General features: G+C 45.8%; 1 protein-coding gene across 5 annotated transcripts in view; it reads left to right on the top strand.

Annotated features, from left to right (window-relative positions):
* STPG1 (sperm tail PG-rich repeat containing 1) overlaps positions 1–20,912 on the top strand; it is a 51,068-nt gene that overhangs the window by 14,125 nt on the left and 16,031 nt on the right. For 4 of the 5 annotated variants that reach the window (XM_082684693.1, XM_082684695.1, XM_082684694.1 and 1 more), the window contains exons 4-6: positions 2,081–2,199; positions 11,663–11,764; positions 15,997–16,167. In XM_082684693.1, the coding sequence (XP_082540819.1) occupies positions 2,081–2,199; positions 11,663–11,764; positions 15,997–16,167 (392 nt within the window). The remainder of the gene's footprint in view (positions 1–2,080; positions 2,200–11,662; positions 11,765–15,996; positions 16,168–20,912) is intronic. The other variant, XM_082684696.1, reaches the window with a different exon arrangement.

The following is a 20,912-nucleotide window of genomic DNA, read 5'->3' as shown; positions in this document are numbered from 1 at the left end:
AACATTTATTCTGCTTCTTTTACTTCATCCCCAACCTGAGCAAATTAGGTCAGATTGCCGCCTCCCCATTATTTCATGCCTTGGTCTGTTGGGTCCTTACCCTGGGCCAGACTTAGGAAGAGGAAGCCCAGCTTGGAGCTTTAGGGTCCGGGCTTATGAGACCAACTGTGTCCAAATACTGGCTGTTTCCCTGAAGGGCTTTGTGATTTGCCTGAGTGAATAGGCCTCAGTTTCCTCGTCTCTAAAGCTGATTCGTAAAAGCACCTCCTGAGGGGTCCCTGTTGGCATCAGGGTTCCATGTCTGAAAAGCAGTTTCGTGTTTCCCAAAATTCAGAGACTAAGAAATGGGCCTTAAAGAGTTTCTGTGCAACCTCACCCCCACATCCCACCTTCCTTCTTTCTCTTGGCTCTCTTTTTTCGACTTCGGCACACATTTTCTCTGTGAGGGTTTGGACTTGGGTGTTGAGATAATGTGGCTCAGTGTTGTGCACATCCTACAGAGTCGGGATGGACCCCCATCCAAAACCTGGCTTGAATGTCAAGACTGGTGATGTCACACACTCATCAGGATGATATGAGAAGGTTTATTACTCACATAATGAGGTTTTCTGGGGAGAGCAGGATAGGCTTTCTCATCTGGCCCCAAAATGCCTCGAGAGAGGGGAAAGAGACACACTTGGGGTTTTACTGTGGTCAGGAAGTGGGGCTGGGGTGAGGGTCAGGGTTTGTATGGTTTAAACTTCTGGCCTGTGCCTCCAGGCCTTCTCATCAGTTTACCCAATGTGGGGCAGAAGGAGAAGAGGGCGGGCTAAGGCTTAAAAGCTGTCTGCAGACCAACGTCAAAAAACAAGAGTCCATTCTGTTACACTCACAGGTTGGAGTTGATAGTTAATCTGCTGTACAGAGAGCTCTCTGTGGAGCCTTAGCAATTGTCCCACGTGTGAGAGCTTCTCTCAGGTGGGGGGAGGGGGCGGAGGAGAGCGGAGAATTTATATATTATTTATACACCACAACCCTGACGTGTACAATTTCAAGTTCATCTTCTTTTTTAAAAGATTTTATTTATTTGATAGAGACACAGCAAGAAAAGGAACACAATCAGAAGGAGTGGGAGAGGGAGAAGCAGGCTTCCCACTGAGCAGGGAGCCGGATGCGGGGCTTGATCCCAGGACCGAAGGCAGACACTTAAGGACTGAGCCACCCAGGAGCCCCTTAGGTTAATTTTCCATAAATGATCCCCTTGTGTTTTTTAACCCCATATCTGCACAAAGCAGAAACCTTACTTACACTTGTCTTGCACTGTGCCCGGACAGCAAGTCCCAGTCTGGAATTTCGCTCCCTCTCAGGCTATTATGGCACTTAACTGAGGTGTGAGTCTGGGTTGAGGACAAGTGCCCATCTCCTCTTCCTAGTGGCTCTAGGATGGTTTTGTGTCCCCTTCCTACATGGCAAGACTGTCTTCCCTGCCAGATCCTTCCTCTTCCCTGAGACAATATGCTTCAGGGATGTGACCAAGTCCCGCTAGTTTAAGAGTTGGGGCAAGGGTTGGGGGTGGGGTGGGGAATGCCTGATGAATTACCAAGAGGGAAAGAAAGTAAAGGGAATATTTTTTTTAAAGATTTATTTATTTATTTGACAGAGAAATCACAAGTAGGCAGAAGTAGGCAGAGAGAGAAGAAGAAGCAGGATCCCCGCTGAGCAGAGAGCCTGATGTGGGGCTCGATCCCAGGACCCTGAGATCATGACCTGAGCTGAAGGCAGAGGCTTAACCCACTGAGCCACCCAGATGCCCCATAAAGGGAATATATTTTTTAAATTAGTTTCATGTTTATCTCCTGTCAAAAGGCAAGTTTCTCTTCTATTCCACTTAAAATAAAACATTAGGGGGCACCTGGCTGGCTCAGTGGGTGGGGCGTGAGACTCTCGATCTTGGGGTTGTGAATTCAAGCCCCAGGATGTGTGTGGTGATTACTTAAAAACATAATCTTGGAAAAACAACAAAATAAAACTTTAAAGTGCTCTTTGTTTTCTACATTCGTCAATTCTCCATGCTAAATTTTATTTTGTTTTTGTTGTTTAGGTTTTACTGCTGCATATCCAACACAATCCTCCATTCCTTTTAAAAGCCGGAATTTAACAATTCCAGAATCAGAAAAAAAGGGATTCAATAGTCAAGCCAAGAGATTTTATTATAAAAAGGTAATGACACACTTTTAAGTCTGGGTTTGAGCCTCCGGGAACAGGCTCGCAAGTCGGGCTAGCGCAGTTGCCCCTAGGACCAGTAGAGGGCGGTGTCACCCAAGGAGCCACAGCCTCTTCTCCCATTGTAGGCTCAGACTGAATTAAAAGAATGGGGATGGTATTAGATTGGGAATTGGGAAGAAGGGAATTAAAAGAATTGGGAAGGTATTAGATTCAGGGAGAACAACAGCGTCTGGTTTTATGGTGCCACATAGAACCCCCCCAAATTTCTTTTAAGAAGAACTGTATTTTAAAATTTATTATAAAAATACAAAATTCAGGGACGCCTGGGTGGCTCAGTTGGTTAAGCAGCTGCCTTCGGCTCAGGTCATGATCCCAGCGTCCTGGGATCGAGTCCCGCATCGGGCTCCTTGCTCAGCGGGGAGCCGGCTTCTGCCTCTGCCTGTGCCTGCCATTCTGTCGGCCTATGCTCGCTCTCTCTCTCTCCCTCTCTCTCTCTGATAAATAAAATCTTTAAAAAAAAAAATACAAAATTCAAAAATGGTGGTATGCGAAGTAAAAAGGAAAATCCTTTTTTCTCTCCTCTCACCCAGCTTCACTCCCTCTGACAGGAGAGGAAATAACAAAGTTTTCCTCAAATAACATGCTAGTAAAATTTAAGTTACCTTTGTGATGAAGGCCCCCCTCGTTAACGGAGTATTATTACGGTTCCTGTTTTTCCTCCGTCCTCACCCTCTTTCCCACATATTTCTATGTCCCTTTTCCTCTTTGATCTGAAAAACTCTGCTGGGATGCTGGTCCTCAAGCAGCTTGGGATTTCACTGGCTAAAGGCCCAAGGGTCTAACCTTCTCCTCCTTCACCAGTGGGGGAGCTGAAGTCCCTCAAAGACATCCTTAGAGTTTTTAAATTCCTTCGGTCATTTAACCAAGATGTTTAAAATACCCTTCTTTTGAAGAAGTCATCCTCTTCAGCTACCGTTTCCTGCATTCTAAAAGTGTTTTTGATCTTATAACCTTGCCAAGATGGTAGAGAGGGAAGGGGGAGATGTAGCTTCTGAAGACAAGTGAGTCAGGAAGGACTGGGGGGGGGGGCGGGAGGGTGAGGGCACGGGTTGCTCAGCAAGCCCCTTCGCCCATAGGCCTGTTCCTGCTTTGTTTTTTGTTTTTTGTTTTTAAGATTTTATTTATTTATTTGACAGAGATCACAAGTAGCAGAGAGGCAGGCAGAGAGAGAGGAGGAAGCAGGCTCCCCGCTGAGCAGAGAACCCGATGTGGGGCTCGATCCCCGATCCCAGGACCCTGAGATCATGACCCGAGTCTTTAACCCACTGAGCCACCCAGGCGCCCCCCTGTTCCTGCTTTGTAAACAAGAATGCTAAAGGACGGAATGTTTAAGTTCCTTAAGTTTTAACATTTTAGGATTCTAAGAAAGCAAATAGTAAAGAATATAGTTTGTGTGTATGCACATGTGCACACACACACACACACACACATATGCACACACACACACACACATTTTTAATTACTTGAAAGTCTTCCCCAAAGATGATAAATAAGGTATTTGCTCAGGAGTTTTCTCTCTTCTCCCTCTAGTTTCATATGTTTTGTGTGTCCCTCTGTCCCTCTGTCTGTCTCTTCTGTGTGGTATCTCATTTGTCAGGCCAGTGATAACCTAATGTCCATCTCTAGAACACTTGCAATTCCAATAAAAATAATAGCAGCCATCATTGATTGAAGCCTACTATGTGTGCAGTCATTTTTAGACCATATCTCTAATCCTCAGAACAATGTTGAAAGGAAGGGTTTATTATCTTAATTTAACAGGAGAGGAAATTGAGGCTTAGGAAAGTTAAATGACCCACCCAAGGTCATATAGCTCAGGGCTTGGCCCATAAGAGGCCCTACATAAATATTTGCTGAATCAACGTGGAAAGAATTAGACGTCAGACCCAGGTCTAGCTCACTCCAAAGCCTCATGTTCTTTCCACACACCACCACACCCCCTTTTGTGGCCTGCAAAGCCACACATTTGATTTATGAAAGTCAGCAGTATGTTTCTGAATAGACCTTAGCAAAACACCCCAAACTCAGGAGAGGGAAAGATGTCAAGCAAGGAGCATCAGGGCCATTCTACATGATCTAGTTCTGAAGACTCAAATCCAGAAACCGAATGGGCTGGCGTTTCGAGTGAGCATTTCAGCTACTATTGGCCTCCAGAAAAGTTTCTGTTGAAGGAACCAAGATGGCGGCCAGCCAAAGCTACAGGCAGCGTTAAATAGAGAAAAGAAATTGCTCAGAAGTTCGATTTGTACTTTCCAAATGGGGCCATGTTGGTTTGTCAATGTGGAAACTCTAAGTACTTGAAAGCCTTCTGTAAATAAGTATGTAAATAATTTTGTGGCAAGAGCACGGGGATCCATAATTCAGGGTCCCTGCCTTCTGCCCCATTAAAGAGCTGTGTGCCTTTAGACTGGTCACTTGGAATTTCTGAGTTTCAGTTTCCTCATCTGAAACGTAGGGAAGATTTGGGCTATATAATTTTTTTAGGCTTTTGAAGCTGTAAAAGGGGGAAAAATGTTCTTGTCCCACGGTCATTATTCTCATTTTTCTTGAGGGACACGGACATTGAGAAGTTAAAGATGTTGTTTAACATCACCCAATAATTTAGTGAGGCAATACAAATTAAAAACAGATTTTAAAACTCTGGTGTTTCACCACCCTTCTTAGAACATTAATTGTCCACACCCTGTGCCTGATCTCATAACTTGGTTGTATCCTCACATTAGTTCCGTGACCCATTTAACACATCTTTAACACAGAGAATCGGAGCCTTGTGAAATATCAGTCCAACCTTGTGGGGAAGCATGGCCCCGCTCACATGCCCCATATAACTCCGAGCCCTGGCCACAAGGAATCCTTCCCAGAGCCCGGCATTGTGACTGGCAATTTGCGCTGCTAGAAATGAAGTCTGCTTTCCTGCACATTTTGCAATGATTTATGGAGGTGCTGGTGACTCCGCATGCACGAAGAAACATGCCTCATGTGGGACAGAATGGAGCCCAGGGGCCCGAAGGACATTTTCTTCCTCCACTTCCCTGTTTCCCATTTGCCTCTGGACGGTGGTCATCTTTCCAGGCTATGTAACACTGATAATGTCTTCGCAGCCCATTGAGAACAAGGATGCTATTATAATAGTTAGGCTCTCTGGGGCTTACTGTTCCATGATTCTAAACCTGACATCCCTTCCAGGCTCCGGTGAATGAATGCTGGTAAGATAGGGGCCCTGTAGTCTCTAGATGGCCACCATTTACAAATATATGTTGGTTTTATGTGCAGCCTGACAGTAAATCCACCTTCCCAGATGGTAAGCAGGCTTGTGTTTAATTTGTGATGAAACAGTATAAAGTGAATACTCTTTCACTCACTAACTTGACAAGGCATCGGACCTGGGATGTTTTACACGTCAAGAAGATTTAAGTGAAAGGAAGTTCAGTTTGCTGGGACCACCATGTTCAAGGGGATAATAAGCCCAAGTGTGCACGCAGCTACGTGTTTGAACCACAACGGGCTCTGCCTGACCCTTCTGCTCCGGAAGCCTGACTGCTCCCCACAGGGTCACCAGCACGCTGTCCTAAGGAGTCTGCACTCCCTGTTCCTGGAAATAACAAATACTTGCCAGGCACCGATGGCACACCAGGCAACACCTGATGACCTTTTCATTTATTAACCCAGACTCCCCATAATCACCCTGTGAGCGGAGGCTCATCATCATCTCTGCTTTTGACATAATGACCCAGAGACTTGGGTGTCTTGCACGGCCAGGCTCAGGCAGAGCAAGGACAGGCCCAGGAGACAGCTCCTCGTTCCCAGACACTGTTCCTTGTGTCTCCTGGGGACGGAAGGAGGGGCACCCTCCTCTGTGCTCTGACAGCTGCTCCCGTGCCCCTGTCTGCCTTCTGCTTGGTCTGATGGCAGTGCGTGTGCACGTCGAGTCCCTCCATCCCATTCCAGAACATGTGAGCTGCTAACAGGCCGTGCTAGTCCCTTGCCGCTTTGCCTGAGCTCTGGTCCGCAGTAGTCTTTCATAGGCGTCTGCTGAGTTGAGTTCTTGCTGATGTGCTGCTCAAGGGATTTCAAGGGGCTGCTAACAAGCGGACACCAGATTGGAGCCAGAGGAGGCTCTGAAAGAGAAGCAGGTGGCTCTCGGAGACCATACCACAGTAACCAAGGCTTCAAAAATGCAGGTTTGACTGCTTTTGCCTGACTGTGTTTCCAGCTGTGGCCAAACAGCTGGGGCCTGTTTTCATCTGTCTGGTGGCCTCGTCCTGCCACCCTGGCTTCCCCACACTTACCTGAGTGGCTCAGAAACAGTCTCAAGAGACCTCATCCCGTTTTCCGGCTTTCTCCCTTAGGGCTCCCAGGACCCTTCACTGCTGAAGTCCTCCCCCATTCTGAACAAAACAGGGAGGCTTTCTTGCGTGGAGGGTGCTCTCTCTCTGCCTCTCTCTCCCTTTTCAGCCGTGATCAGAGGGGCGGAAACTTTGAGGCCAGACAGAAATAGATGTGGGGTGAGGCCGGAAGGGAGAGAAGGCAGGAAGGGCGAAGGGCATCTTACAAGGGGCCCATCTCAGAGAGAGACAGTTTGGACCAGAAAGGCTTCAGTGACCTGGAATCCTGGAACTCAGCAGAAGGGCCCTTTCTGTGACAGTGTCTCATAGTGAAAGCCACTGGTGGGCCAGGTAAAGATGCACTGCCGCTCGAAGCTGCTGCCAACTCCGGACCTCTTTCCCGGGTGGTGGGCACCAGGGATGTGGTCTGAACACCACAGATCTTGACACCCACATGCACGGCCCTGCAGGTTCACAGAGGAGGGACCTCAGGTCCGGGGAGGACACGTGTCCTGGGGCCAGGTGCCTGTTATCCCACCATGAAGTCTGTGCTGGCCTTATCCCTTTGGTTGTGTCAACCTGAGTAAAAGCTTTCTGGCTTCCGTGAAGTCGACAGGATTGATGGACACATTGTCCTGAGACCCTAAGACTAGAGGCCTCTGTAAAAGGAAATTATTCCCTCAAGAGCCCAAAAATCTCTGTGTGGTTTCACCCGTGGATTAACCGCAGCCCCAGGCTCTGCTTCCAACTCAGACACGTCCTCCTCCTGTCAGATACTTCAAAGCCCTTCCACAGACCCCTAGATTTCATTCATCTTGTGCCCCCCTGAGAAACGCCAGCTCACCAGCCCCCAAAAGAGACCAAAGCAAGGTGGAGTATCTCTGAAGGGTCAAAGGCAGCTCTAGTAGGATCTTTAGCCAAGGATCCAACAGAGACTACATTTCCCAACCGAAGGAACAGTTTTACAAACCATTCATTTGAAAAATACTGATTGGATAGAATTTGGGAACTCAGCCCTAGAAAATTCAGGCTATGTAACAGGCTCCAAACTGGGGGACTTCAAGCTTTATATCTGGGTGGGGGAGGGGGAGGTACATGACCACCTCCCTGTTGTTTCCTTCTCATTACCTGTCCAGCCTATCCCAGGATCAAGTCAAGGGAGAGACCTTTGTCCCACCCTTGGCACCTGCAGGGGCTGCCGTTTAGCATTCTAAGCCTTCAGAAGGGCTCTCAAAGTACATTTCAATCAAATGTCACCCAGATGTGTGTTGGGTCAAGGGGTGGGAGCACATCCGACAGTCCTCCCCGGTCAGTCCCACTCTCAAGGTCTTTAACCCCCATGGGAAGGTTTGGCTCCACTAGTGGCCACACACTGGCTCTCACCCCTCTGTGTATCAACTCATTTAATCCTCACGCTGTGGGGCAGGCCTGGGAGACAGCAGTACCTCCTCGGCCACTCCGCACAGGGCGGGCAGGTGCTCGAGCTCATTCTCCCCACACCCATTTATGCTTTGTTCGTTTATCTGTTTTTTGCCTACTGGGGTGGTCTTCGCTGAGAAACGGAAGGTGGCTTAGATTACCCCGATGGCAACCTGGATTCTTGTTTCAGAAATGCACTCTGAGAAGTCTAAACTCACCCAAGAACTGTTATCCCGGAAGTGAAACATCCTGGATATTTATGACCCTCCCAGCTGGCCACTCACCGGCCCTCCTAGTATTCAGGGGAGAAAGGCCAGAAGGCCCTGCTGTTGGAGGTTTCCCTCTGAGGAGCTTAGAAACCTACCTGCCTGTCCTGCGAAGATAACGGTATGCTGGTAAACCAGCTCTCCCCTCTGTGAAGGAAAGTTCTAATTTATAGCATTTGCCAGTTTCTGGGGAGTAAATATTTCCACCCTGCTTTCAAGCTACCACGAGAAAGATCTCTGACATTCTAACCATCACTCTCTTGAGCTGCCAGCTCTAGCCTACCGCTGCCTAGATGACTCTTCTCAGAGATTCCTTAAGGGCCAAAAGGCAGCCCTCTCTCCCTCCAGGCTGTAATGTGACAGCCCTCTTCGTATTTGGCCTGGACTCAAAGCAGTTTGCAACACAGCAGAATAAAATGTAATCAAGGATTTCGGATAAATGACAACCAACTATTTTAGTATAAGTATGTCCCAAATACTGCATGGGATATACTTACACTAAGATAGCTTTTGGTTATTTAGCTGAAATTCAGATTTAACTGGGCAAGGTGGGAGGGAGCAGCTTCGTGTGTCTTGAATTTTAGGAGGCAACTCCATCTCCTTAGACATGTCATGTGGGTGCCCAGAAAACATGTGTGAACTGATGGAGGTGTTGAGGGTGGCAGGGGGACTGAAAGCCAGAGGTGCACATCTTTCTTGTTTGCTGCTTAAACCTGGAAGAGTCACAGTGACATGCCCTGCTTCAGCTCCTCGTTGATTTAGGGGCTCTGGAAACTAAGAAGCACCCAAAGGCATTGAGTCTGATGTCTCTGATTTACAAATGAGGAAACTGAGGCCCCGTGATGTGACTTGCTTCAGGTCACTTAGCTAGTTGTAGCCTTGAGACTAAAATTTCCTGATTCAAAAGTCTGGGGGTGGGGGCACCTGGGTGGCTCAGTGGGTTAAGCTGCTGCCTTCGGCTCAGGTCATAATCCCAGGGTTCTGGGATTGAGTCCTGCATAGGGCTTCTTGCTCAGCAGGGAGCCTGCTTCTCTCTCTGCCTCTGTCTGCAGCTCTGCCTGCTTGTGCTCTCTCTCTGACAAATAAATAAATAAAATCTTAAAAAAATAAAAGCCTGTGGGATTTTATTTTTCTTTTTATCCTACACATTCTCATTTGAAAGTCAGTTTGGTTTAGTGAGTAAGAGTGGATTCTATGTTTGATGGGGGTAGACAAAATAGGTGAAGGGAGTCAGAAGGTAGAAAGTTCTAATCATCAAATAGATAAGTCAGGGGGATGTAATATATAGCATGGCGACCCCAGTTAGTGAAACTGTATTGCATTTTGGGAGTTGCTAAGAGAGTAGATCTAAAGTTCTCATCAGAAGACAAAAATTCTGCAACTGTATATGGCAACAGATGTTAATGTGACTTACTGTAGCGATCACTTCCCAGCGTGTACAAATATTGAATCATGCCATATACACAAAACTAATATAATGTTATGTGTCAGTTAAATAAAAAAATTTTATGTCAAATAAAAAAATTTTAAAAATATATAAAAGTATAATGTTATGTGTCAGTTATATGTCAATTTATAAAAAAAGAGTAGACTTTGTACTAAGACCACCTAGGTTCAAATTCTGGCCCTAACAGTAACTAGCCATGTGACCTTGGGCCCTAACTCTTTTGGCTCTTTCTTCCCATCTTTAAAATGGGGGTTAAGGGGTACCTGGGTGGCTCAGAGGGTTAGGTGTCTGCCTTCGGCTCAGGTCATGATCTCAGGGTCCTGGGATGGAGTCCCACATCTGGTCCCACCCTTAGCAGAGAGCCTGCTTCTCCCTCTCCCGCTCACTTCCCCTGCTCGTGCTCTCTCTCTCTTGCTGTCAAATAAATAAAAGCTTCAAAATAATTAATTAATGAATTAAAATGGGGAATAAAATGAGTTGCTGCGTGTAAAGCACTCAGAACAGTGGCTGGCACACAGTGAGCGGCCACTCAATAAAATAAATGCTAGCTCCACGAACAGCCCCCTAGAAAAATCTCTTCCTTGTTTCCCTGGAGCTCCTTGAATCTGCTCCCACGTGTCAATATCTTCTGAACTTGGCCTAGGGCGCTGGTGCACCAGGTTCTGTCTCCCGTCTCATGGTCTGCCCCATTCGCCCTGGTGATCAGCCCCCGCTCTGCGCACCTGAGATCATCATCACCTACAAAGTGGGAATCAGTGCCCTGCACCCACCGGCTTTGACCGATGCTCCAAGGGTTCACTGCAGTTAAAATTCAGCACAGAGGAATCTGTTAATCTCATGGTTTCTGTCTCATATATTAAAGCATAATCAGATACTGCTCATGCCAGACTGGAAAGTCCTGGAAGGCCCTGGTGGCACTTCAGTCTTTCTTTCTGCCCTGAGAAAGGTGGTAGGGACGGTGGAGGCAGGATGAGCCTTGGGGGCGGAGGTTGGAGAAACTGCAGAGACTTTGTGTTCTTCATGTCCTTAACACTTGTAGCAGGGGGATATTGGGCAAATTCATCTCCACTTGCCTCAGTGTCTCCATCTGTAAAATGGAGACAGTAGCCCCTTCCTCTCAGAGGACTAAACGAAGCAACTTTTGAAAAGCTCGTACCATCAAGTTGGCACCCAGTAAACTCTCAGGACAGTAGAACATTCGTATCCTTTCGTGCTACTTGCTTGGCCAACTTCTGTCAACATAATACTTCCCCCTGGTAACTAGCATGGGAAATGAGATGCAAGTTCAATTAACTGCAAAAGCAGAAATGAGCTTAGAAATCAAGCTTCTGCTTACTCGTCTCTATCATACCTGCATCATTTAGAATCTGAGCTTCCGAACCTGTCTCTCTTTTTGTTTGCGAATTAGACACGGTCTTGTTTGGGATGAAGGTTGTTTTTGTTTCATTTTGCTTTATAAACAGAAACACTCCCTGATTTCTCTTCTGAAAGGCTGAGGAGGAAGCTGAGTCAGGTGGGTGCGGTTAATGTGAAATCAGTCATCATTCCCTCACCTTGGGCTTGCCTTCCCCAATCGGCACACACTGACTTTCGTATCAGCCACACCGAGCAGCCCATCTTATGCTCGTTTCTCTAACGGCATGAAAAAACAAACAAACAAACAAAACCAGCATTCTTCTGGAACGCAGGAAGGCATGGTACAGCGAACCAGACCCAGGCTGGGGGTCCCAAACCCAGGCTGGAATTCCAACCTCCAGCACTTGGTAACTGAGACAGTGAGCGGGCAGGCTAGGAAATGGTGGAGCCAGCTTTCCACCAAATGGTAGTGATGCCTGTCCCGGAGGATGACAGTGAGGCCGAGCATTAATGGATATGAAGCTTGCAGAAAAGCACAGTGGAAATGAATGTTCCCTTATGACACCCCATTCTCTTCCTTTCAGGATAGCATCCCAGGTCCGGGGTTCTACGACGTCATTCACCAATCTCCAGTGTTCAACAGTGCCTCGTTGTCTAAGAAAGGGACGTGCACTTTTCCCTCTATGGTGAGAACCTCTTTCCCGAGTAAGGCCATTAGCAGATCAGCACTTTCCTTCATCCATTGCGTAAACATGTGTTGGACCGCTGGTCCCTTCTCTCCAAAGACTGTGGTTTTAATTAGGAGAGTAACTGTTGCCTCAGGTGTCATGCAGGTAAATTAGAGCCTGTGTCTTTAAGTAATTTCCCCCCTCACTGCTCCACATGGCCAGAGTGAGAAGAGAGGCTAGAGGGATATTCAGAACCTGATCGTCCACATCAACTTTGTCATTGTGGGATGGACTAAGTAGATGTTTTCCTGAGATTTCTAGGCACCAGGGAAAAGATTTTACCCTAACAGGGTGTTTTACACCACTTGGTCTAATTGGGTTATTCAAATTATTGAGAAGTCTGCCGGGAGCGAAAAGAAAGCAGGCAGCAGGCTGAAATGGAGTGATCTTCCTCCCCTTCTTTGTAAGATGTGGGTCTTTATCTTTGTGGATGGCTCTAAGAATCAAGGATCTATATGAAGTGCTGATGTCCCTGACCAGACCTGGGCAAGGATTTTTTTTCTTTTGTTCTTAATTTGAGTATCTATAAATTGGCAAGAAGAAGAGATATAGTGAGGGAAAAGGGTCAAACTGGGGTAAAATTAGCTGAGGTAGAAAAGTGAAAAAAGGAAGCAAACCCAAACTAGCATCAACAAAACACATATGCCTTCTGTCCCTTTAAAAATTACAACAATCTCTTGCAAAGATGTATTATAATGCCTGACACTGGAACCGATTTCAAAACAAAACAAAGCACCACACAAAGGGTCCATTTAAGACACGCTGAAGGCAGCCACTTACTGGAATTTGACTTTGGCAGAGCTGACTTTAAAGTTAGCTCCCTATCAGCGGAGATGTGGAAGTCACCATGGCCCCAGTGAACCATGCCTCTGCCTCCTTTCCTGCCTCAAACCCTGCAGATGAAGGGACCTGAAAGCAATCGACAACAGAAGTGCCATCTCACGAAGTCTTGTCTCAGGAGACAAGACTTCAGACCTGAGCCTGACTCAGCTGAGGATTCTCGATGTGGCCTCGAGCACGTCACCTTCCTGTGTCCTGGTTACCTCATAAAAGTGGAGACTCCCTGGAGGCGCTGGGCAAATTGCAATGAGCGAAATGCTCTTTGAAACTGCGGAGTATTGTAAACATGTTAAATATTATGAGTGTTACCACCTGAGTCACCAACAAGACATCCCGCACCTCCTAGGTTTTGTCTCCGAGAAATTCTTGGCCGTAGAGTGGCACAGTCCACTCCTGCTTGGTGCCAAAGAAGGGATCGAATGAGAGCACACGACCAATTCCCTGCTAGGCTTTGTGCACAATAACTTTCCAAACGACGAGGCTGAAGAGGAGAAGAGGCCCAGGGGAGGGTCCGAGTTTTACAGAACTTAGTCAGGCCCGTCAGGTCTTTAAAAAATTCAGACCAGACCCAAAAGAAAGCAGACATGGAGTTGTGCAGGCTTCCTGTCCCTGCTTTGATGGATGAGAATTTATATTTATAGATATTTAGATTCCTGTAACCAGTTTGCAGTGGCCCATGGAGATCTGTTAGGAGACCCCACATCTTAGCTATTTCCTTTCTGCTCTGATGTGAATTTCATGCCCCCCGCCCATCCCCTTAGTGACTTTCACCTTTGACACCTCCTCCATTTCTGGATCCGAGGACTCTGAGGGTAGGAAAAGGAGACCTCCTCGGAGGAAGATCTGCCTGACTGACACTGGTATAGTCAGGAGGAGTGTGATTGTAGGTGAGGCTGACCAAGAAACTCTGTGGATCCATAAATTCTAGAAACTTCCTGATGACTGTTGGAACCACTACACCCAACCTTCAGAGAGGACCTGTCATCTTGCTAAGTCCGAATAATTTAAAGAGCTTCATTACTGTATTTTAAATCTTTGTTCCAGTTTATTCATGAGGCTGACAGGATGTTAAATGAGGCTGATGGGAGGAGACTTTCATGGCCTTTCTGTTGGCATGATGGCGGGAGTGGTTCCGGGAAAATTAGTAGGTGCTGGAGAGAGGTTCACAAATGCCAGCATGTGGCCAGATTGGAGCCCACAGGCCCGGCAATGAAAAGAAAGTCAAGGTCGTGTGAATGAGTATTACTCTGAGACAAATTCTATTATAATGCTTTATGAAAATTGGCTTCAAATGAACAATCAGAACAATTTTTTCCTACAAGTATGTTCACAGGTATTCTAAGCCAAAAAGATTTAATGATCTAGTAAGTTTCAGAAAGGCTGGGTAAGTGAAGTTAGGTTTGTTTAAGGTAGGACTTCTCACGGTACTTAACACGGTGGGCTTTATGGTGAGCCTTCAACGTGGGAACACAGTATGAGGCTTCTTAAGTTTATTTGGTTCTGGGGCTCTCTCCCTGCTGCTGCCATCACTAACACTAACCTATCTTATAAAACTGGTATGTCAAGGAACCCATCGGGAAATGGTGTTTTTGAAAAGCGTGCTAGCCTCATCTGTTGGGTGAGTCAGGATAGACACGCTACAAACGGGACCCCTGAGGGGTGGTTTCACCTTACCAGCCTTGAAAGAATTTACCATCCTTTACCAGCTTTCCTCTATAGAAGTGAAAGGGGAAAATGTGCCTATCTTACTGGGCAGAGGAGAGAGCGGGTGATGATTCCCCTTGAACTAGAACATCTCACAGTCATTCATCAGCTGCCCATCCTGTAAATGAAACATGTATTGCTTTATTCTTTTTGACTTCTTCCCTTTAGAATGAGATATCTAACCTATATCATGTAGTGGAGACAGACCGGTGACAATGTTGGTTCCACCCATCGAATGGCAGACAAAGCCCAGTGTCCTATCCATCAAGTGGGGATAAGCATAATATCCACTCCCCAGGGTTTTCAAGAAAATGAAACGCAACAGCTCATGGAAAGCATTCCATTAACTATTCCATTAACTATTGCCCAAAATGCAAAGAGCTTAGAGGGCTGGGGTAACCTTCCTTCTGGGAGCACGAGTGAATCCTGACCATTAGAGAAGGCTGACTGGGACTTGAATCCAGGTTAGGCTCTGAACAGCTGAGACTCTGGACAAGAACGTGTTTGCCCCCGGGAGCTCGTCCACCCATATACCATCGGTGCTCCATAGACTAGACGTTGAGAACCACTGCCACGAAACTCAGGGTGAGGAGCTGGTGGGAGGGAGGGTCCATGCCTCTTCACAGCCTCACCCACTTTCTGTGTTTGTGTAGTTACTGACCCCTAGCCAGCCGAGGTGTTCTCAAGCTTTTAACCATAAAATAATGAGAATTTTTTGTTTGTCTGTTTTATCAGGCTCCGATACTTGCCATACTATCCTAGGGTAAAGCGATGTTATCACCTAGTTTCTATGGCTTTTGCCCCTTTTCATTTGGTAAACATTGATTCTGCTTGCTTTATTATTGTTTTTTTTAATCTGAAAATAGTTTATGATGACTTCCTGGAAGGAGTAGGATTGGTTCTACTGAAAGAGAAAAAAAAAATTGTATGGTTCTATGCAATCAGCAATTAGGGGGTGCCTGGGTGGCTCAGTCGATAGGTGTCTGCCTTCAGCTCAGGTCATGATCCCCGGGTCCTGGGATAGAGACCCCACATCCGGCTCCCTGCTCAGTCACCCTCTGCCCCTCCCCCTGCTCATGCTCTCTCTCTCTCTCTCAAATAAATAAATAAACCTAAAAAGAAAAAGAAATCAGCAATTAGGTGGAGGGTAGGAGGCGTGGTTGGACAGCAACCCCTCTCGACCCTTGTACCTTTAAGACATTCGAAGCAAACTTGTTATTTAAGCAATTCAGATTACTTAATCTTAGAAACAAGACATGAGGTTTTACTCAGAGGGAAAGCCTTGGCTGGAGGAAGAAAGTTTAAAGCTTCCCATCATATAAATTACCCAATAGTTTATGAGTCAAGGGTAAGTGGCTTGAAACGGGATTGGGTGGCAATGCATTTATGGCAAAATCATTTTTGCCAAGTCCCAGATATTAGATGAATAATTTGAGTTAGTTTACAGAAGTCAGAACAGGTCAGAACTTGCCTTCTCCAAGAGCAAATCCTTAAAGCCCGAGGTCAGTTTATCATTGCTACCTGTAGGAGTTTCAGCCCTCACACAATGCTTTTAGACCTAGTGCTGGCCACCATTCTTTGACATCTGTCCTGCAGAGCCCAGAGATTATATGAGAGTGCTGATTCCTTTGGTTTTGTCCTTGCAGCGTGCCCGGTTGGACACCATTATTTCTAAATACCCTGCAGCGAACACATACACTATCCCATCACATCTTGTCTCGAAGAAAGACTTCAGTAATTCCTGTTCCAGCATGTTCCAGTTGCCAAGCTTTGCAAAAGTCCTCAAATTTGAAACTCCTGCACCAAACCAGTACAATGTAAGAACATTGCATGCGCTTGTTAAATCTATACTGGATGAACTCTTTACTAAAATAAACGAAGGCGGCGGATGCTTTGGGAAATAGCGTTCCAATGCAATTGACAAACCAGTTAGTGTTTGTTGACTGCCCAGCGGGTACAGAAGGCTGCACATGGTTTTATGGGGAATTTGCAGAACCCTGAGAAAAATGTGAGCAACACGGAGGTCAGTGGGAAGCAGTGGGAAGACCTCGCCCCGGAAAATACTATAATTACTCCTGCTACAGAGACTTTCTGGGACATAGTCTCATCTGTAACAATTATTATTTCCCACATTATCTGCAGTCACTATCCATTTACTTCTTAGGATTTTATAGGGAAAATAAGCTTCCATATTTCCATATCAGAAATTGGGTTTTTAGCAGTAATGTTTTGCTACTTGCAATCACTTTGTAGTCATGGAAGCAGAACGGTGGGATTAATGGTTAAGAGACGGAGTCAGGTTCAAGTGGACGCTGCCCCTTTCTGACTGTGTGGATCTGGGCATGTCCCTTCAGCTTTCAGGAATCAAGTTGTTCATCTGCAAAATAGGGAAATGTGTCTACTTCATAAAGTTCATGCAAACGTTAAATTGGGTCATCTGAGCCGAGTGCTTAGCCCAGGCCTTGGCGCATAAGGACCCCACCATCCATGGAGATTGGCAGAACTGGCTTTAGGGAAGTCATATTACCTCTTGAGTCTCAATTGTAAAATGGAATCAATTATACTCACCCTACAGGGTTATTATAAGAACCAATGAGACAGTAAATGAGGGAACACTCCAAAATACAAGAAAAAGGGGGGGATAGCTCAGTGGTAGAGCATTTGACTGCAAAATACATAAGAAGTGAATTGCGTATAAAGTATTAACATGATTATGACATATTGTCATATATGGTCTCATATTTTGGTTTCAGAGTACTTCATTTTTTATTTCCTTTTTCTTGTATTTTTTTAAATTAACTAATTAATTAATTTGTCAGAAAGAGAGAGAGCATGCGTGCACACACAAGCAGACAGAGTGGCAGGCAGAGGCAGAGACAGAAGCAGGCTCCCTGTCAAGTAAGGAGCCCGATGTGGGACTCGATCCCAGGACCCTGGGATCATGACCTGAGCCGAAGGCAGTGGCTTAACTGACTGAGCCACCCAGGCGCCTCCCTTTTTCTTTTATAATACCTTTAAGTAATATTATTTTTCTGCCTACAAAGACCCTGACAACTTTCTGTGATTGATCCAATCACTTATAATGTGCTCAGAACAATGTATGTGCCTGCTAGGCTGGCACTGTCAAATAGAAATATAGTGGTAGCCACACACATCATTTAAATCTTGGGCGCCTGGGTGTCTCAGTCCATTAAAGATCTGGCTTCAGCTGGGGTTATGATCCCGGGGTTCTAGATCAAGTCCCGCATCAGGCTCCCTGCTCCGTGGGGAGTCTGTTTCTCCCTCACCCCCTCCCCCTGCTCATGCTCATTCTCTCTCTCTCTCTTTCTCTCTCTCTCTCTCTCACTCTCTCGCAGAAATAATAAATAAAATCTTTAAATCTTCCCAGTAGTCATATTTGAAAGTAAAAAGGAACAGGTGATATCAATTTTAAGAATATATTTATTTATTTAATCCAGGATGTTCAAAATATTATTTCGATGTCTCATCAATATAAAGATTAATTATACTATTAATTATAGTTATACATGTAATTATAAATAAAATAATGCTTTACATTCTTTCCGCCTATCTTTACAATCCAGTATGTGGTTTTTAAAAAATTTTATTTATTTATTTGACAGAGAAATCACAAGTAGGCAGAGAGGCAGGCAGAGAGAGAGGGGAAGCAGATACCCACTGAGCAGAGCCTGATGTGGGGCTTGATCCCAGGACCCTGGGATCATGACCGGAGCTGCAGGCAGAGGCTTAACCCATTGAGCCACCCAGATGCACCAGTATGTGTTTTATGCTTTCAGCACATCTTAATGTGGACCAGTCGTGTTTCTAGGGCTCGATAGCTAGTGGCTACCCTATTAGACAGCACAGCTCTAGTCTTCCCCTGAGATAATCAGAGCCTGAAAATAATAATGAGGAGGACGGTGAAGTACTTTTCAAGGCCTATATACTGTTCTAAGCATGATGTATTCATCTTGTTTGATGATCACAAGAATCCCTGAAGTGAGTGATGTCTTCTTTCGATTTACAGAAGAGGAAACTGATGCTCAGGGAAGGGAAGGGATTTGCCCAAAGTTATCCTGCTAAATAAAAGGACTGTTTGCATATCGTCGAGCACAAGTAGACGGCTGAGGGATACAGCTGGAGAGCGAACCGTCATTGTGTTCCAGCCCTGCTGGGTCTCCCTTCGTGGAATCTGTGGCTGCCCTGTGCTAGACCAGGGATACAGCTTAGATTCCAGCGGGGATCTCAAGACAAAACTAATAAATGGGCTAACCAGAGAATTACAAGCTGTGGCCAGCTTTGAAGCAAACGAACAGTTGGGGTCTGAGAGATAGAATATGTGGAGAATATGGGGGGGGTTGACAGCATTATGTACTTTAGACTGGGTGGTCAGAGAGGGCTCTGGGGCTGAGACCTAAGAGCTGAAGGAAGAGCTAGAGTTGGAGGATCAGCATGTATAAAGGTCCTGGGACAGCCAAGAAGGTAGCTAGGGTAGTATTAGCTAGGAGGAGAGGGGAAAAGGAGAAGCCAAATAGGCAGGAGCTAATTCATTCAGGACCCTAAAGACCCTGGTAGGGGTCTTTCATTTGGTTCTCTGTGGGATGACATCATCTGATGTACTTTAAAAAAACAAAAACTCCCTCCAGCAAGCCCTATGGAGAATGGACCATAGTCTGGGTAAAGAATGGATTTTGAAAAACCAGTTAGGAGGCTGTTATGCTAACAGGAGAGAGGCCAAGGCCTGGTCCAAGAAATGGATAATGTTCTTGGCCCTTGCACCTTTGCCATTCCTGAGAGAGGGAGTTAGCATTCTATGCGTCTGCCTCCACAACCCCACTGTGGGCTCCATCACCCAGCTTGAAACCTCCAGCGCCCCACACAGGTCCTGATAGACGGTACACTTGCAATAAATGCTTACAACGTTGAAGGAATTACCCCAGGGGTATATAGTTAATCTAGAAAAGACCCTTTCCCAAGTCAGAGCTCAGATTTTCTGCCAACAGATCAATTTTAAGTGTATGGTTTTTGTTGATTATTGTTTTAATGTGACTGTGAAAATATTTTAGGCTCTTCATTAAATATAGTCAAGTATTTTAGAGATCCATGAACTAGAAAAGCAGAATTCTCTTAGAATTCTGTCCTCTAAAGCAAACCACCAGCAAAAACAGGTGCAATTTCTTTCATAGTCTCTTTCTCCCCCGTCCTGACCTCTGGTATTAGGATTATGCTGTTCACAGTACTCGTGCATTTTCTTCTCAGCTCTATCTTGGATTTTTCCCCTCCATGGTGATATAGCAAACTGCTTCATTTTTTTTTTTTTTTTCCCCAACCGGCCAGTCAAGCTAGCTGACTGTTTTCCTCGTCTAATGGTGAAATCTCCCAGTGACACACGTTCAGAGTATACAAAAATGCTCCCTCTTTCAGTTGTTTTTCTGTCTGGATGAGGAATAAGGCTGAAATCATGTTTTGTCTACAGGAGGCTTTTTTTCTGACCTGGAGAACAATGGTTAAGTCAACCGGCAAAAAGCAGCAGTGTGATAATCGTGTTAGCCACACTGCAGGCGAGGTCTCTTAGGGCTTTTCTTCTCCTTTGCTTACCTGGATCCTCCACCTCTCCAGGCGAATCCCTTTTCTCCAATACCATGTGATTACTTCCTCCCGGCACCCTGGCTCCTGTCCCTCTGTCCAGTAATTAGCCTGATGCTTTTGTTTGCCTTCCCTGCATGCATTCTAGCCATCGGGACCCTGGGAAAAGCTAAGTTCCTCCCCTTTTGTAAACACAAAATCAAAATGCCATCTGCATTTCTTGAGAATTTTTTTTTTTTTTTGACAAAAGAGTATCTCAGAGAAATCAAACCATCCCGGCCCCAGCAAATAGTTTCGCTCGTTCAGTAAATATTCCCAGTCACTGCCTTTATGATTTTTATTGCATCTTTATCTAATGAATACAGGGCACTGACTACAAATTGGTATTTAAAATATTTATGATTCAATATAGCAGAGGAATGAGCTCAGGGTTCTTTTTCTTTTCTTTTTTTTTTTTCCTCTCCAGTTATTTTCAGAGCGCCAAACACGCTGTATATTGTGTGGATCAGTCAAAATTTTTAATTTCTGGTCGGTCCAGAAAAGTCGAGACAAGGGAGTGTTACAGATCTGATCATCATCTTCAATTACCTGATGCCCTTGTGTGTCTCCCCAGTCCTGCGTTCATAGGAGGGCAGGAGATGTAGGTGGGGAGATGTAGGACTCAGTGTCCTGAAAGGGACAAAAGTCATAGAGAAAATAAGGAAAACAGTGTGCATTTACAGTGGTATAGGCTTGAAAAAGACACTGTCCTGTAGGTGATGTCTGCTGACCGCTGTCACCCAACTGCCTCAAGTAGAGTAGGCAGCCAGCCTGGCAGCCAGATTTCGGGCTCTCTTCCTGGCTCTGTCCTCTGGGCCATGGAGGGTGACCAGACACCTGCTGGGGACCACAGACTCCTTGGCCTCTCCAGCTGGAGTGATGGCGAAGGCAGAGTCGGGGGGACCGTCTCCCCCCTCGTCCGTTCATTCTCTGAGGG

This window comes from Mustela nivalis, assembly GCF_964662115.1.
Source record: "Mustela nivalis genome assembly, chromosome: 10".
In the NCBI taxonomy this organism is placed as follows: Eukaryota; Metazoa; Chordata; class Mammalia; order Carnivora; family Mustelidae; genus Mustela; species Mustela nivalis.
Note: the sequence above shows the minus strand (reverse complement) of the source record. Positions and strands in the feature narration are given on the sequence as shown.